A 19367-nucleotide genomic window follows, 5' to 3' on the forward strand; every position below is an offset into this window, starting at 1 on the left:
CACGCGGGGCCAGGGCGGGCGCTCCGCCTCGCCCCAGCGCGGCCCCGCTGGGACCCGGGTCTCAGCCCGGGACCACGTCGGGCCGGGGTTCGGCCCGGCTGAGGCGCCTTCTAGAGGCCCGGGAGAGCCGTCGCGAAACCCCCGTCGCTCCGGCGCACAACAGAGGGCTCCGGGCAGCCAGCGCTCCCCGCCGCCGACGCCCCCACAGCCACAGCCGCCGCCCCCGCCCGGCTCCGCGGCTGCCGGGGCGGGGCGAGCCGGCTGGAGGGGCCGCCCCGCGCCGGATCCGCCGCCGGGGCGGGCGGCGGGGAAGGGGCGGAGAGCGGGGGCGCCGCCACCGCCCCCCGGCCCGCCCCGCCCGCCGCGCCCCGTGGTGCCGGCGCGGGCGCGGGGCCGAGGCAGAGGCGGCGAGGCCGGCGGGGCGCTCACACCGCGCCCGCCGCCGCCGGGCATGGAGGGCGCCGAGGCGGCCGCCCGCGGCAGCAGCAGCCCTAGCCCCGCGCAGCCCCGCGGCTCCTCCTGCGGCCCCGGGCCGGCCGGCGGCGAGGCGGCAGCGGCCATGGAGGAGCCGCTCGGGGAGGCTCCGTCCCCGGAGGTAACGGCGGCGAGGAAGCAGCAGGGGGTGAAGCGGCATCACCACAAGCACAACCTGAAGCATCGCTACGAGCTGCAGGAGACCTTGGGCAAAGGCACCTATGGCAAAGTCAAGCGGGCCATCGAGAGGTTCTCTGGCAGAGTGGTAAGGCTGGCGGAGTGGCTTCTCTCTCTCTGTTCGTTTCATATGTACAGGTATATGCAACTAATTTGCAACGCCGGGTGCATTCCGTCGGGAATGCCACCAGGAGCCCCGTCCCTGTGCGGGGCTGCCGTGTTGTGGCGAGGCGGGCGCTTGGCGTGGCCGCAGCCCGCGGGGACCCAGGTCAGCATCGCACCCGTGCCTGCGGTCCAGAGCTTTGTTTAGAGTGCAAATCCAGTAGAGAGACTTCTGTATGGGTGGAGTGGTGAAGGTATTGTAGTAGCACATTGGTACATTTTGGAGGGATGCGTTATCATTGGAAAAATAGGGTGGCTTATTGTTTTTGTTTTGTTTTTACATGCGAGTCTGCTGTGAACAGTTATTTTTTTCCCCCGGTGGAAATTCATGGTTTGGTGAAACCTGTCACATCCCCCAGCTGACCAAAGCTGCTCACAGTGTACTGTCAGAAGGGCAAACGTTGGCTTCTCTGTTTAAAAACGCCGTGGTTCAGTCATACTTTTGTGACCTGAACTTTGCTGACACCTAAAAAAATTGCAGGGACTGCAACCCAGCCCCATTGGTTTTTACGATCCGTTTCACCGCTCAGCGGTGCCGGCTGGCTCGAGACTTGAAGCAGCCCGGAGGTTGTCCAGCAATAACTCAGCTTCAGCATTTCCTCACTGGTGCAGAGCTCCAGCCGGGCGCAGAAATGCGATTGAAGCAGTGTACACATTAGTCACAGTTATTGTCATTTTTCCTTCCCAGAAATATGTAACTATTCACAGAGGGCAAGCGAATGAGAGGCAGGCGTTGTTGTGTTAAAGATTGTTCTGAGGAATAGATGGTTTTCTACAGAGGTCTCCATACTGAAGTAGACTAATTGAGTTTTCACTCGACTTCATCTAAAAGCAAGGCATTTCCCTGGTGACGTTACATTTATCTTTCCCTTTGGGTTGCTGGGAAGCTCAATGTGCACCCAGAGGCAGAAGGATCTGTAAAACAGAAAATGAAATTTCAGATGCTATGGCTTTAATAAGGAACACTTACTTTGCAACTGAATAGCTTTGTGTCGACAGTGAAAATGAGAGTTTCAGCCAAGTTGTAGAGTCATATCATATATGCTTTCAGTTTATTAGCTCATTTGGAGGCTGGCTAAAGAGAAACCAGAGATGGACATCTCTGCACATGCTCACTCTAAGTCCATGATTTTTAAAGTTTGCTGTCTTGGCCATTTTACAACTTCAGGCTAACAAAAGCTCCAGGGCTATATTATATACTATAATTTTGTAAGTAGGTTATTTTTGACTTACATTACAAGATGTAGTAAATAAGCAAGTAAATGGAAAACATCTTTTTTAAAAGAGTTGAGAAATTAAAAAGGAAAGGTGACAGTAATGTAAATGAGATTTGGCTTTGGGAGGAGCCCTCACAGGAAAAGATGTAGAGTGTATCTCATCTGAGTTAACAACAGACCAGGTCTTTCTGTATAACTGTCAAGCACTTCAGCTACACAGCTAAAGGGTACTTTGGTGATATGGTCTGAACTGAATTTATATGGCTAATGCCATCTTGAAATGGAGAGAATGAAAATCAGAATACCCATGCAATCTTAAACGCAATAAAAATGTAACACTCGCACTATCAGCTGGTATGTAGAAGCTAAACAAGTCCTTACCAGGGTGTGAGTTTTTTTACTGGAGTAATGCAAGCCTTGGCGTGTGGCACTTCATAATTATTAACTAGTCTGCAGGCAAGTTCTGGTGTAATGTGTCTGTTTGAACTGGAACATCTGCAAGTGTATGTAAAGTATCCACATTTTGTCTGCTTGCAGAATAAAAGCTAGTTGTCAGGAATCTAGCCAGATCTAAGTGAATGGAAAACGCTTCTTGTTTTCCGACAGTTCCGTTGTCTGGCTGATACAGTGAACACCGATTGCTTTCTGTGGGTGAGATAAGAGCACCGACAGGATGACTGATCAGAGAGGGGCAGAATTTTCCTTCCTTTTTTCCACCTCTCTTTCTCTTCCCTTTCCTCTTCTCAATTCTTATTAGTGGACAGAGCACACATCATCCGGGAGTGGGTTGGACCAGGTGCTGCTGTGTCCAGCAGAGGATGCACAGAGCAGGGGATGTGGCCGGCACTTTCTCTTGCACCATGTCCAATGCCAATCCTATCTCAGCCGGCAGCTAGGAAGCAACAGTCCTATGGTGGCTCTAGTCCGCTCTGTTTGCTTCCTCTCCTGCTACTGGTTTAGCTAATCATCTCTTTCTTTACTCAGTGGTAAGCAGGTATTTGAAGCTGGATGGTAACAGGTTGCGAAGCTGGACCTTGGCAGCGGCACTGTGTTCCCATTCACCAGCCTTGTCTAAGCGATTCTCCTATTTGGCCTTTCCATCTCTTGTCTATCAACAATCTCTTTAGCTTTAGTATGGCATTTCATAAAGATATTTGCATGACTAGCCAGGATTTTAATATGAAGCACAAACTTTGGATTTGTCATCCTCTGTATAAATACAGAGCTCGGAAATGAGATAGAAACTGGCACGTTTGGGTAAATAAAGTGGGACCTGTCTTCTTACCATGGTTTTAAAGTAAAAATGTACTTTAGTCCTGTGCCACTGGAAATCAATAGCGGGATTTCTGTTGAATTGAATGAAAGTAGCGTTTGGAATGTGTTCACAGGTTACAGGTTTATTCAAATTGTTATTCCTCTTAACTTCATTGTCTTTCCTCCTAACGCAGTGGTACATGATCATAAAGCTTCCTGCCATAAAGCTTCAGGGTAGATTGTATGATACATTTGGTTTCTTATTGGAAACAACTTAAGTGAATTTGTGTATTAGTTGCCACAGTGACTGCAGACAGTATTGCATGCTGCATGAAGCAGTTAAAATATTGCCCTCTACATGACGTATGAGGCGCCTAATTTTGCCAACAAGATTTTCTTCATTAGTACTGGCTCAGTATACACAGTTGTAACTTATGATATTTTAAATTAAGGCACCTGTTAGTAAGTGTAAGGATGAAGAGATGATATCACAAGCCTGTGAAGTAACACTCATGTTGACGTTTCTTTGGGCGTTTTCTCCACTTGACAGCTTGCACATGTTAAACTAAAGAACTGAACTTTTGTTTGTGTTATGTATTCAATGTTTGTTAGCCAAGAAATCCACTGTTACACTTATATCAGCCTTAGTTAAGGTGTGCATTGACCACCTCTGACTGATTCTGTGTGTGATGCAAGAAGATGGTAAATGCTGCTGGGTTTTTCTTTGAGTAAATGATTCCCCTGGAGTAAATACTCATTAGAATGCAACTTTAAATTACAGATAGGTGTTTTCAGTCTTGTCATCTGTGTATTCCTGATATTATACAGAAAACAATACCTGGATTAAAAAAATGCATTAATTTTAATTAATGTTAACAGAGGAGCATGCAGCTCTCTGAAACATGGAAGACGCTAGGTAAACCTTATTAGACTGCCTGGAGCACTCCCAGCAAAGTTTAACGCAGGGGTTCAATAGCCTGGCCGGTGTACAGCTCCCTGGGGGTGCCCTCCTGCGAGATGCTCTGCTGGGAGGCCTTTTGCCTTTCTCGCCACCCCTGGACCTGGAGCTTGTTAATGTTGCTGGTTGATTGTTACAACCATTCACGAAGCTTCCTGTGTTATCTGTGCTTCCTTTCTGGTACCATCTGTCCGCAGAAGAGATTTTGACGTTTTCAGAAGCCAGGAGCTTGTCTCCCTTTCTCTGCTTAGGCTGCACTGAGGAGGCCATGGGGAGTAGATGCAGGAGCCGCCCCCTCCACCTTCCTCTCCCCCTTTCTGCCTGAACCATGACATCTTTTCTTCCTCCTCACCAGCAGGTGGAGGAAGCACTATTCTCCTCCAGCCGTTCCTTCAGAAAGTTAATTATTTTGGGAATTGATGACAAGCTGCAGCCCAACATGAAAAACAGGCACATGGTTCATATTTGGGCAGGCGAGTTATGTGTGGTGGCTGGCGCCTGTTATTTATCTATTTTGCATAAAAATTCAGGTAGAAGGATGTTGCCAAATGAAATTGGTTTCTGAATCAAATCTTGTAAAAAACCCTTACACTTTAAAGCAACAAATCTTTTTATTTGCAGCTCCAGTGAAAACCTCTCCTTTGAAACAGCTCTGCATTGTGATGCTTTTGAAGGGTTGCACAGGATTTTTGAAACCCTGAAACAGCAACAGATTGCATGAAAGGAGGACCTTTGCTTTGCTGATTGTATTTCTCCATATCATAACAAAACCAAAACATGAATGCCAACAATGACAGCTCTGTCATATCAGTAATTAAGGCCTTATTGGCCACACAACCGTTTGTTTGTTTGCAGTGTGGTTTTTAAGGGTTCCATATAACAGGATAAAAATGTGCTCATGGGTCATTGAGGATAGTGAAAGCCAGGTGAAACGTTTGTCCCAATTCTCTTATCTGCACAGCTGATATCACAGAGAATGCTGGTATCCCTCTCAAGCGTGTGAATTCTTTTATCTTTAATGATATGTTATATTTCCATTTTTTCCCCCTAAGAACTTCTGCTTCACTTAGCACCTGGGTCACTACTTCATATTGATTTTTATCTTGATCGCTCAGTGCAATATCCAAACTGCTCAGGATAATGTCCAAATCTGACACAGAACTGTTTATTTTTTTTTAAGTTCTTTGTTGCTCTTATTAAGATATCTTCCTTTGTTGCAGACACCGGTGTAAGTATCTACACAACACTGCTGTGATGTGAAGTGCTTGTACAGCACTTTGCACAGCAGGTTCCTGATTCGTGAATGTGCCTTCCACAGCTATGATAATACACTTGAATTATAGAAACAATAGCTTGTATCACTACCCCATTTTATACATGAGAAAGGAAAAACTTGCCAATTAAAGCCAAAATCGTCAGACATATCAGCTAGTTTTGAGTGCAAACCTAATACTTGATTTTTTTTTCCAGCCATGTAGAGTACGTAACATCAGGGTCCTATGGATGATAGCCTCCTCCTCAGGCTCTCCTGCTTCCTGGGCTTTCTCTTTGCCCTGAGCTTTTGTCCCTGTGTGACATCCAGCTTCGGTCTCTGTTCCTGGCCCTTTTGTACTCCACTGCCTCTTGCTTTGTTGTGCATGCCAGCGCTGTGACCCGTGCAGAGCGTGCTGCTTTGCTCCCTGCTTCCAAGCTGGTAGCTGCCAGCACGGTCTGCGCAGCCTGGGGTGGCTGCTGTGTACACCTCTCCTGCCATGCAATGCTCACGTGGGGCCAGAGGAGGGGAGGAGGAGAGGTTCTTGCAAAATGTGTCACCTAAAGCTTATTTATGTATGTGTGTGTGTATTTATTTATTTATTTAAGATGTGTGAACTGAGTTCTTTTAGGGACTTGTAATGTGACTAAATCTGGACAGTGTTTTCATGGTGCTGAAGGCATGTTAGTGAAACTCAGGTCATCCTCTGCATGCATGGAAATTCTAGATCTGGAATGAACAGAAGTTGGAAAGAGTATATGGGCTTGAAAATAGTTTTGCTCTTAATTTGTTATTTGTTCCACCCTTAGTTATTAGATGTGTTCTGAGATTCTGCTTTAAAAAAGAAAAGAAAACAGGATTTGGAAAAAAACCCACTGGAATAAATCTAGTAAAAAACACTGGAATTAATCTAATGTCATTCACAGTGAATATTGTGGGCTTATTGCCGTAGGAGTTACTACCTGGTTGTATAAAATTACTAAGGTCTTCACATAACCACTTGTTTAATTGAAATACCAAAGAAGACCTTAACATCAGGGGCTGCAGACAGAAATAACTGGTTACAGCATGAAGGTCATCAGGAGAAAGGCACTAGTACAAAATGCTAATTTTCTACATGAGAATTTTTGTTGGAGAAGCAGATTTGTTCAGGGGAATATGGTTCAGTGGTATGAAAGTCTGAATTAATGACTAGCCAGTGAGGAGTCATCTGAATACACTAGCTTGTCAAATCTTTTACCAAATTAAAGAACAACATGTTCTTTGAGCTTTGAGTGGACATCAAGTAATGTTCTTTCAGTGATGTTGCACTTTCTTACAGGTGAAGAAATTAAAAGTTGCATGCTTTTTTTTTTTTTTCCCCCTCCTGCATTGGATTGAACAATTTTGGGCAGGTCAATGAACTTTCCTGTGTCTCAGTGTATTCATTTCTGAAGGGATACTACTTAATATAGGAAAGTTTAACTAATTGACAGGGCCCATTTTGGCCTGATACATACCTAATATGATTCCCTCTAAATGTGAAATTCACAACAGAGTTTGAGCCAATGTTTATAATGCAGCCTTCAGCTAAAAACACTATAACATGCCTAAGCGTTTTTACAAATGGTTTCACAGCACCATATGCTAGAGAACACAACAGAATGGAAATTGCTTGTACGAAGTCTTTCATTAGATATTGCTGAAATATACTGCGTTTTTTTTAGTGGCATATGTTCTAAAAATTATTATTATTTTTTTAGGAACCACAATGTGGATTTGCCATGTGGATACAATTACTGTATATATTGTAGTTCGGGGTCATACATGTTTGAACAAAATCGTGTGGAATGTGCAGTTCTTGTGAACAATTGTTTATTCTTTAGAGAACTGTAATTGTAGTTAGTCTGTGTTTTGTCTGGTAAATAAATAACCCGAGAGTCTTTGCTGGAGTGAAGCACTGGGAGGAGGCATGCAGTGTCCACAACAGTGCCAAGGAAGAATGACGAGTGTGGGTTGAAACTCAGTTCTGGATATATCAGCCTTGAACACCAGCAGGTGAATGTGTGTAGAGCCATGGTTATCCAAATGTAGAGCATATGGGACATGTTTCCAAAACCCACATACCAGGGATTTGGAAATTGGCTGCTGACCTTTGGTTTGACATAGGCATCTCCCTGGTTCAGGTCTCTGCCTCCTGTACCATGCTTATGCCTGTCTGTGTGAACCAGGATGCCCATGCCAGAGCACCTCCTCTTGCTGTACAGCCATGCTTCTCTCAGCAGGATACTGTTCTCCTCATCGTGCACTCTTCCTGTGACTCCTCCTCTGTGTGGAGTGGCCGCAGCCTCAGCAGCTCCCGACCTGGGTAGGGGTGGAGGTTGCAGCTCTGGTGGTCAGTTCCAATGGTTTACACACCACTGGTGATGGGTGCCTTGGCATGGGAATCTCTGACCTACTGAGAATGTTGTTCTCTTCTTACCTCCTACATAAGTCAGGATTTGTCCCTAAATTGCCCAGGCATGCACCAGACACTTTATAGAAAAACCTCTTGTCATTAGCCCTGATAGGTTGATGTACTTAGGATAGTTGGTATGTCCGAGGAAATGTCTTAGATGAAAAGGTCTCCGACTAAATATGTAAATGATATTTGTCAGTGTTTCCCTCAAATATCTTCCAGCAGATGTGAGTACCATGTGTGTCCAGTTAATAAACTAAACTCAAAATAATTTCCACTTTGCTAGATATATGGGGAATAGCTGGGCAGGGCGGGGAGCGAACTACAAAGCAAGGTAAAGGCTGCATATGTGTGTTGTTATATTTGATGACCAATTCATTAAAGCCATAAGTGTATCCAGGCTTTCAATAGTGTTCTCCTGCTGTTGCTTCCTGTACTCCCTGGCTACAAAATCAGTCTCTATGGCTCTCATTTGTCTTACCCACATGAAAGACTTCGAGCATCTGCAAGTTATGATTTGAGAAGTATCTGCTTTTAAACAGAATATATATATCACCGTGTCTTCACAGGCAGCATAGTATGTTGTATAAATTAGGGGATCCTAGACCTTTGAACACTAGGGGGCTGGGTGAGATGCTCTATGTGCTTACTGTGTATGACCATACCCATCAAACATCCTGGACCCACACCAGAAATGCCAGATGTTCAGTAGACGTGGAGGCCCTCCTGCAACCTTTGCTGCATGTTGCAAAGGGTGGAGGGGGCAAGGCTGTAGCCCTCCCTTGATCTTCCATTGTTCTAGTACTCTTACTTGAGCTCAGTAATTTTTGTATTTTGAGCTAAAGACCATGGGCCAAGCCTCAATGCAGTCTGTTAAACTATTGGATGGTATAAGCTCCTTGTGTTCCCTAACTCTCCAAAGACAGATGGGACTTGCTTCTAGATCTGATGGTTTATGAGACTCCATCCTTAAAGCTACCACTGGTCTGAATGGGATGCAAGTCCCTAGTCTTGCTCGTGTGAACGTTTTCAGGCTCTGTTCTTGCCAATGGAGGACATAATAAAACACTTTAACGGGTGGCTGCTTTCACTTGAAAAAAACCCCAGTCACACAGCAGTTAAGGGAAAAGGGGTTGGCATGGCTGGCATGTGTGAAACTGTCCTGGCCAGTTGTAGGTGAATGCAAAATCACAAAATAAACGCAGGTCTTGTTGTAAGTTTTAAGAAGACAACTGAGGTTGCTTAGTTTAACGTGCACATAATGTAACTGTTAATTTATGGATTCTTCCTTAGCCTTCCCTTCTCCCTGTTGGCATTTCCCACCTCACCTCAGCCACGCCTCCGGCAGGGTGCCTGAGACCCCTTGCTATTGGGTCCTCTGGATGCCAGCCTAGTGAATGGGAGGGTCTGCTGCACCTTGTGTGGGGCTGGCTACCTCTGTGGTGAAGCATCAGTGCTTGGCAGGCTGCTCTGTCCCTGTTGCTTCACCTTACTGGTTGGCCTGTGGTAATCCCAGAGCCCTTTGGTCACTCTGGCCCAGCAGCCGGCATGTGGGACAACTTAAGCAGAGAGGCTGGAGGACTGTCTTTGTTCTGAGGTCTGGTGGCTTGAGGGACTTGCAATTATCCTAATGTCTTGCTGTGCTGAGGAGCTGAGTCAGCACATTTACTGCCTCAGAATAAAGACACTAGTTAAGGGATATTAGGCTTAAAAAAAAAAAAATTGTTCCTGTGAAAAGATACCATGCCAAGCTCAGAGACTAAATTTGGCCATTCGTGGGTAGTTCAGAAAGACTAGGGTCCTGCTGTTGATGGAGATCTCAAAGCCTCTATATCATGTTTCCTGTACACAAAAAGGCATTTGATCTCTGCTGCAATTCCTAATCTCCATGAAATACCTGATGGTGAAGGATATCTCTCTTTATTTGAGATACAAGTGTCATTTTAAAAGTGAGTGTGTATAATTTTTTAATCACAGAAGATAGCAATGAGGGTTGGGTAGAAATACGTTTTTGAGCTGTGTGGTAATGAAACAAATGTTCCTTTTTGTTAAACGGTGCTTTGTTGTTTACACAAAAAGGTTAAGTCCTTTGCACACAAGTTTGACAGGGGAAGACAGCAAAGCATTTGTTAAAAAAACAGTTCCTGAGGCATGTGCTCAGAGCTGTCATTTATTTGCATATTTTTGCCATCGCACTCTGCACAGATCAAATATTGCAGCTTTCCTGGTGGAGTGCAGCTCAGGAAGGAGGAGCGAAGGCCACCCAGTCCCTAAGGTGACCAGAGACACCTGTGGACACCTGGTGCAGTGGATTCAGCAGGGCCGAGATGGGGGCTGTATTTTGGCATGTGGAAAAAAAATAGCCTTTGGGAGGAGAGGAGGGGAGAGTGCAACCTTCTAGCTGGTAATGCTCTAATGCCATGTGGCCTGGAACCTGGAAGATTCCTGTAAATACCTGCTGGAGGCAATGCAGGCTTAGCTGACCAATGTAGGGATGCAACTGAGAGGCATCCACATTCCCCCCTTGGGAAGATGTGTTTTTAGTCAGGACTATACATAAGCAATAGCATCCTTCACACTACTTTTTTTGTCATGTTTATATTCTTTTCTTCAGGGTGCCAAAATGGGGTGAAATAATTAAATGGTGATCTGTGGGTTTAAGCTCCATCTCCTGTAGGAGCTGGTTTTTACACTGAGTGTGTGAATGGTTTCCCTGAGGTTCATCCAGAAAGTCAGTGGTGGAGCCGCAGGCTGACCACAGCTCCAGCGCTGTGCTGGGCCATTCCTTTTGTGCGTATAACCATCTCAGGAAGATTTCTCTTGACATGAACGTCCTCTTCCATGGCCATAGTCACACTTTGAAGGGATGGTGCCAATTTTTCAGAAGCCTGCCATCTCTTGTCTGTTGGAGGCAGGTCACCACTGTTGAGCACCGATTGGTACCAGTTGGTCACTGTTGTGTCTTCACAAACTGGGAGGAATGAGGGCCTTTAGCTAAACTGTGCAGTGCACTTACATCCAGGTCAGGGACTAGCCATCTTTTTCAACTACCGGTTTTTTTTTCTGAGTACAGTTTGATATTTTTCTACCAGGCTCTCTGTTTCTGTAAAACAAATGTATTCTCCCATCCTATCTGGCGTTTTGTGATGAAAACGTGGTCTAATGGGACCTGTGAAATGCCTCGTGGTGGGTTGTGCATTACTCATGAGGAATTCATCAGGGAAAAGGATTTCATGCTGTACTTCAACCTCCTTCTAGCCTTTCTTGGATGAAAGGAAAACTCTGCAGCCGTGAATGTAACTGGTTGTCATTATTGGATGTCATTACTCACTCACTCCGAGCATAAACCAAAAAAATTGCATCCCCTGTGATGTCCATGGGTAAAATGCTGCTCTCAGTTACATTAACACTTGTAAGCTGAAGAGTAGAGTTCGACCCTTTGTTTCAATTGAAATATTTGTTTAACACAAGCAAGGACTAAACAATACACTTGAAAGCGATTTGTGTTATTGTCTGTAGAGCAGAGCTTGTATTTTATGAACTGACTGATCATAAAGGCAGCATAAATCACGTAAAGCATTCTCATTTGCCTTTTCTTTCTTTTTTTCTTTTTGCAGATGGGGCTTGTAGAGTAGAGCTGCAGTCACATGGCTGCTCCAGGATATTTTAGTTGAACTGTGCAAGTCCATTAAACAAATGTAATGGCTTTTTGGAAAGAAGCGCTGCGTGTTTCAAACCAAATGTTTTACATAGAGAACATCTGGGTAGTTCTGGGTGTTTGTATGTAGAGCACATCAGACAGCAGCCGTAGTGAGCTCAGCTGGGAGGTTGCCTGGGATGTAGTTGTAGGATATGACAGTTCAGTTGTTATGGGGAAAAATTCCTATGAAGTATTGCCATAAACTGAATGTTTGGCACAAACACCCGTATCGTTGTTTTGCTGTACACCCAAGTTATTCTTCTTACCTGCCCAGCAAAACTCTAAGTGCTATTTAAATAAGCCAGTAAATGCTGGCACCTCTGAGATGTGGCACGTGCATTAAAGTGTGCCTGAGGAAGGGGAAATGAAGCTTGCTCTGTTCTCAGTGAAGCACTATCGATTCCTGCCATGGGCAATGCAGTGCGAGTGAGCGATGAATGCAATATGTGAGAACGGTTTGTGTGATTGAGTTGGAACTGATTGATGTTCCAGTGGTGTGGTGTGGTGTTGCTTTGAGGAATGTGAAAATGCAAAACCGGTGAAACGCATGTAATTAGGCTGACGTTAGAGTTTGTTGGGGCTACTGGAAGAACTTTAACCTGGGTGAATTAATAAGTCTGTTTTTATTTCGCAGCATCGGAGGTAATATATTTCCAGGAAATGTAGGAAATGTTGAAAAATGTCTTATTTGGGAGTTGGTTCTTAAATTATTTCTGCAGTTTAACTGAGGAATGTGTGGTTCAAATGAGATTAAAGTTGTAATTTCCAGAGTAGCGATGCAGCTTCCCCTTTCAGGATTGTTTAACTAAAAAGTTAAACAAAGTGGGTTAGGCAGTCTCTTGGTCCCGTCCCTTGTGGACAGCAATTCACATTATGCAGCACTGCTTTAATAGTCCTGCTCGGTCTGACATGATTTGTGGTATTTGCTGAGATGAGGTTTTGGACCGAGCAGAGTGAGAGGGAACTGCTCCTCACTCTGAGGAAGGGGATATGTCCAAGTCTGTGCGAAGGTCACTGGCAGGGTGAAGTGGGAAGCCTGGGCTGCTGTTGTTACACTACCTAACAGCTTAGCTTCTGGCAAGGGGATACCAGAAACCTGAGTTCTAACTCTCCCTTGTTCAACTGACTCCAGCCAAAACACGTGCCAAAAAAGGTGTTTGAGCGTGTTGAAGAAGGGGGCAACAGTGCTGGAGATCTCAGAGTCTGGAGGAGTTCTTAGGCAAAAGCTTTCCAACGCGAAAAAAAAATCGGTTTGCTGTTTCTCCCCTCCAAAGTTAAGCCTCCTCATAACTACTTAGAACAACTGCCTGCAGTTGTGAACTGCTCTTCTGTCAGGGAAAGCTAGATTATGCATTTAAGGCTACCAAATTGCTTGATCACCAACCACTTAATTGTAGGAGAGTGTAATTCATTTCTCACCCTCTCATGTCTACTCCAAGCCCAACTGGCTGCAGGGAGCAAGAGTGTTCCTGTTCCTGTGTTACTCTCTCCACTGAGCCATTAGGGTGGCCCTGGTAATATACTTTCAATAAATAGAAGGGAACAACAGGAGGTTCCTCTACCTTCAGGGGTATAAATATTTCTCAGAAATCAGAGACGGATGGGGAAGAAATTTTAGCAAACTCCTTTCCTTCTGCTGTAGCAATTCCACCACATTCTGACATAAATTCTGGGATGGTCCCGTCCCAGAAGGGTCCGTTAAATAGGTAATGTCCAGGCAGAACAATGTAATACTGAAGCAGTGCATTAACAAAAACAAATTTAATATTGCAAAGTGGTCTGTAAGCCCTGGAGCAAAATAATCTGGGTGAGGCTTTGATACATGATTGCCAATCTTTTTGTTTTCCAAGAGTATTTTTCCAGATAGGATGTGGGTTTATGGTTTGCTAGATTCCTGCCAGAAAGTGGTGTTTATATTTTGATCCACCTTAGATCAATTTAGAAAAATATACTAGACATGGGTACGTCTGATAGTTCTGTGTCATTAACCCTTCCAACTTTGCTGTTTAAACATATCTGTGCACTTTCCATGATATAATCTGTGTGACCCACCATCTTTTCAGAATGAATCCCTGCTCATCAATGTTAATCTGAAAGCCTAAACTGTATAAATTCAACTTTAAAATCTCTCCACACTTCAAAATTCCATTCTGTTAATCTGGAATTTGAGGTGGTCAAGCAGTATGGTGTTGAGTTTTAATGAGTGTTGTGGTGCATGAAGGTACAGCATTTTTTCTAGACAAGAAAGTCTCTTCCCACGTTTTCCTTGTACTATCGTAATTCTCATGGTGAAATAGCACTTTCTTTTGTCCTCTGAAGGACTGCAGAACCAGGAGAGCAAGATTAAAAGATCTGAAGGTGATTTCACAGCTGTGGCAGAAGAGGCATTGTAAAGATGTGCAAAGCTCTCAGTGGTTCTGAGATTTCTCTGAACTCGTGGAAACTTCACTGAAAGAGAATAGAATAAGCCGAGTTACATTTATTTACCCACAACTTTCTCAAGGAGAACGTACCAATGAATGAAAATGTGCTGTGAGGTGGCTTGGGAAAAAATAGTTCTAAGAATGAGTTCAAACAATGTCTAACCTTCTTCTTTGTTTAATGTGAATTACAGCCTTGCACTGATGTAGCACCTTTCACCTAAACCTGCAAAATCACTTTAGAGACTCTGGTAACTGCTGAGGTTACCATTATTTAGCAATTATTTAGCAGCACATTGCAACAGTTTGCAGTGGTTACTTAGAGGGTGTGAATAACCCTATTTCCAATTTAAATTATTGGGAGGAATTACAGGAGACTGTGTAATTTTCAAACTGGAACTAGATCCAGGCACCAGGGCTTTATACCTGTCTTCTTTAAAAAGTCATAAAGGGCTTTTTATAACAACGTAGCCAAGATCTTGGTTTTGTGTTTCATCCCCAAATTGATGCCTTGAACAGTGTGCACTCCTACTTTGGAGGATTGCTTCAGTGTGGTTCACTGCTTATTCACAATGAAAAAACAACATTGAATTAAAGTCCCTCTCTGCTGCCTCAGGTTAGCATTTTGCATTACATCAGCAGCTGTGGTAGCTGTGAGATCAAGCCTCAAAATTAATGTGAAATCTATCTTCCAGTTTTTGGAGACTGGATCTGGAATACCCATGTAACATTGAGAACAGTAAACTTGGGGCTTGTGAATTCTTTCACTCCTCTTTATCCTGACTTGCTAGTAATTTAATTAGTGCTAAACAGTCTGTGCACAGACTTGCAGAAGTTAAAAGACTGACTGACATAAGATTCACTTCCAGTGACTTTTCCTCTTTTGCACATGTGCTGGATGGAGCTATGCTGTATTTGGAAGTTGATCAATAATGATTGCACAACTCTAACCTCATTTAAACTATGATATAAACAGACATGATAGAAACGGATGCTACCAGTTTTTTTCCTACTTAAAAGTGAAGTCAGCTTTTTTTTTTCTTTTCTGCCTTTTTTTTCACCTCCTTTTTTTTCCGCCTTTGTGGTTCCAACAAAATTGTAACCTGGAAGAAAAGCAGTTGGACTTTGTGAAATCCCAATTCAGTGTAGCATTTGGCTTTAGTAAATGTGGAAGCCAAAAATAAACATCTGCTTGGCAACTTCACCAGACGTTAACTGTAAATGCAGATTTCATCTTTTCAGTGAATGTGGCATTCAGTGCTGGTTAACATCTATTAAGGAGAATGATCCCTAGTTGAGGCTGTAAAGCATTTTTTTCTTTTAATTACAGTTACGAACCTCTATTGCCTCGGGGAAATCCCCTACCCCAGTTCCTTTCCAGATATAATTTCTTATGCGCCAAAGCATGAACTTTTCTTGAAAGCTTGAAGGTAGTTGGATGGGATATTTGTGAGTTACTAGGCTTTGGAAAGGAGATGGTCTCCCATCAGTCTGTGCCTGACGGCCCCAAAACTTTGACTGGGCTGGTTTTTTTTTTCTCTTTTCTTTAGTCATTCAGAATTAGATCATAAGCCTCTTTTTTGCAGGCAGAGTGATCAATATTTTTAAGTATTAGGTATTGCATCTTTGGATATTCAGAAGGCTATGATGTTACATTTAGAAATGTATTAGAAAAAATGTAAGCAGTCCTATCCTTTTCTCCAGGAAGGTGAAGTCTGCACATGACAGGATGCCAGCCTTGGGCTCTGATCCTGACAGACCACAACTGGAAACATCTTGTCGGATCTCTGCTTTTCAACAAATCCTTTGCACCCTCTGCTCCTACCAGGGCAAATTCATTTTACTGTGGATCGGAGAGGATTGAAGTGGGTACAGATTTGTGGTAACGTGCTGCAGAGGTAGCACTGGGACAATGGGGAGGGGTGAGAAGGCGCAACTTGAGGTAGCACTATGGGAAACACTTCATGGCTAGGGATGGTGATTTTTTGTAGGATCTTCCTTCTCAAACTGAACAATCCTACAACTTGGAACTTCAGTAATGCAGTGTAAAAAGCTTTTTATTTTGGGAAGTGAGAAGTTTCTTAGTAGATTTCTAACACGTATGACTTCAGGCCAGGATTCTCACCATTGAACGAAGAAAGGTCCGCCAGGTAAATTTGTCAGGGAATGCATGATGTAAATATGCCAGGTTTCATATACATAGCTGAACATAGCAGGTACCAAACAATGAAGGGATGTAAACTTCTCAGTAAGGCAGTAGCTACTCAGGAAATGTGCTCACAAATCCTGTTAACAGGCACCGTATGCGGGGGTGAGGAGAGAAGTGGAGGAAGGGTGTTGTATGTGTTCCTCCTGGCACCCACTTTGTATATGTACAGTATAAATGTGTTCATCTGGTGCCTTCCTGTTCATTAAAACTTGATTCCACAGACGTCTTTATGAATAAAGGGGAACTAGAGAGAATATATAATCCCCTGACCTAGTGTTCGTAATTAGTTAATTCCTCTTCTCCACTTGATGGATCGTCATTTATGATATGATAGCAGCAACTATGTCCAGAGAACCAGAAAAGGAAAATTAAACCCGAGATAATCGTACCTTGGTTCTCCAAGAGGCAGCAGCACATTGTGCCTCAGCTTATGCAAATAGAATTTTTACTTGAGACTTGGCACAAGAGTGAGTTTCTCTACAGGTAATGACATCAGCTGTATTTAGAAACATAAGCTATTTTATGTGGTACATTGTGAAGAGGGGAATGAAACAGAGTGATGCATAAAGATGTTTTCTTTATGCCTTTACCATGCAGAGTGAGGCAGCTGTAAAAAATACCTTTACCTCGTACAAACAAATGAACCTGAAAGGTACATCATGACACGTGCATCCTCACCCTTTATGTGTACAACTGCTGTCTCACAACAATAACAGCATTTTGTGCTTGGTCACATCCGTGATGTGAACAAACGTGATGGAGCAGAGCAATGGGGAGATGCCCTGAGATTTAAATCAGCAGAGTCTCACTGGGTGCAGATGGCACCGGTTACCCCTTTGAGCAACTCCCCTGATTACTGCATAGTTTGCCAACATATCAAACAATAGAGTTGGGCTGCTGATAAATAATTAATAAGGATTTTGTTGCGTGCTTGTCTCCCAGGCAGTATCACCATGGAGATGATCTGGCTTTTAGGATGTGAAAACTAACAATCTCCAAAACAATGGCATTGTGTCAACCTTACTCTTTCTCTGAAAGGGAGAGCTCTCAGAGAGAGCTGTTAGCAGATTGCACAATGCCAGACACTAATTTTGCTTCCACTCACAGTGGACTTTTGTCCAACCTTTTAGTGAGTGCATGAAATGTTTTCAATGACCATGCAGAAGCTTGTTCTTAGAATTACATGTCCTGCATGATGCTCTTTAGTACTGCATTTGGCCAGGAGTTGGAGTCTCAAGACAGCTTTTTTTCCAGCAAATAGACACAGGAAAGATATAATCCTGTGGGAAGAGGCTTACAAGAAGTCTGCATGAGAATACCTTTGCACAGCCCTTTGGATGCTTCACTTCCCCATAGGAATATCTGTCCATGGCTCCTTCTTCCCACCTGGAAGGTCTAGAGGCCAGATAGACAGGCCTTTCCATTTTCTCCTTTGTGCAACCTCTGGAAGTGCCATTTCAGTGCAACTGCATCAGTATCCCTCTCCTTATCATTTGATTGCAGCCACCTTAGGGACCACACAATTTCATAGCTTTGTTTCTTTTCCTCTTGTGTTGGTGATGTCTGGGGCAAGAGCCATAGGCAGAGACTCCCCTGGAAAAAACATAATATGGTGCCAGACTTTATTCTTTCTTGCTCGACTCTGTGGGGCTGGAGAAAGAACAATGTATCTTTTCTCTCCCCACCCCCAAACATCCTCTGCCTCCCTTTCTTCCCCCTGGTTGATCCACCTATTCTTTACCTCCACACCCCGTTGGCATTTGGCACATTTCACTTCCCACCTCCCAGTCTCAAAGAAAGGAAGCAGAGCTGTGAAACCGGCTGGGCTCGCCCACTTCCCATTGCTGGGTGGGGATGGCCTCAGTCACAGCTTTCAGAAAGGAGAGGTTTATGTGAATTTAACCCTCCCCTCCCTCTTCACCTCCCACAAATAATTTTTAATAATTTTCTTTAAGCTACTCTTCTGACATGCCTTGCAGTGGCAACAAGCTGGTTTCCCTTTCTCAGGGGACTGATATTTTTTTGACTCTCCACAATCCTATTGCAAGAGCCTATTGGAATTTGCTGGAGCATGGGTGGTATGCACAGGCACTGGAACCAGCTTGAAAGTCACAGTCCCCATGGTGGAAAAAAGAAGTTCGTATCTCACTACAGTCCTAAAAATAGCCTTGGTAGATAATAGGGAGTTGGAAGATTGTTTTCAATGGGACTGAATGTACTGCACACAGAGGTTGCTGGGGAAGGTCAGTGGTTTGTGACATTCAGGTGGTCAGCCTCTGCTACAGCACTCGCCGACTAAAAAATCTGTGACTGCACTGTGGCTCGTTCTACCTTTGTTTGTATTCACACATCTCGGCTGGAAATGAGGCAAACATAGGTTCATTACATTAAAACAAACACGTGAACCAACTTCCTGAAATGAAGTGAAACAGCTTTTTGCTTTGATGAACATACAGCATTTTTAGCTCGTGCCATAAACGATGATGCCAGCAGTGACTCAGCAGACACGGAGATTTGATATGGAATTGGGCACCTACTGCCTGCCATGCCCTTTGCCAGACGTTTAGACTTGGAGATATTTTTCTGTACGTGATGGTCTTGATCAGGCTCTGTAAAAATGAATGTCACCTGTTTTGCTCTGCTAAGCAGCCGAGAAGCCTGAAAAGAAGGAAAGACATTTCTCTCGCAGATAGGACTGAATGTACAGAAACCTTTGCAACCGTCATCTTTTTGAAGTATTTATAGTTCAATTCCAGTTATTTGTATGAAACAAAAGCAAAGAAGCATGAAGTGTGTTGGAAAATATTTTATAATCTCTCTACACCAGTTCAGAGAGTGACTATAAATTCTCTTTCCAGCAAATGGAGACAGGTAATTTATTGCAACCTTGAAGAAAGCAGCTTATTTCTCCACGCTTTCTGCCCAGCAAACTTTGCAAGCTGACTCATGGAGGGATGGGAAGCCAAAAGCTGTGCTCCCTCTTTCCTATCTGCTTCTGGAAGGCAGAGCAGCAGTGGGGCAGGGCCTATGTTTGTGCAGAGCTGTTGGGAAATTCGTGGCAATATTAAAGGCTCACAACCTCCTGCTTTCTCTCCCCTCTACCGTAT

General features: G+C 44.0%; 1 protein-coding gene across 1 annotated transcript in view; it reads left to right on the forward strand.

Moving 5' to 3' along the window:
- Window positions 1-425: 425 nt before the first annotated feature.
- The window catches only part of NUAK1 (NUAK family kinase 1), a 48363-nt gene continuing 29421 nt past the window's right edge, over window positions 426-19367 (forward strand). Inside the window, exon 1 of the mRNA XM_051784373.1 lies at window positions 426-739. Coding sequence (XP_051640333.1) covers window positions 452-739 — 288 coding nt within the window. The 5' untranslated portion in view covers window positions 426-451. The remainder of the gene's footprint in view (window positions 740-19367) is intronic.

The sequence above is a fragment of the Manacus candei genome, unplaced genomic scaffold, assembly GCF_025592945.1.
Source record: "Manacus candei isolate 608988 ecotype Guabito, Panama unplaced genomic scaffold, ASM2559294v1 h1tg000018l, whole genome shotgun sequence".
NCBI lineage: Eukaryota > Metazoa > Chordata > Aves > Passeriformes > Pipridae > Manacus > Manacus candei.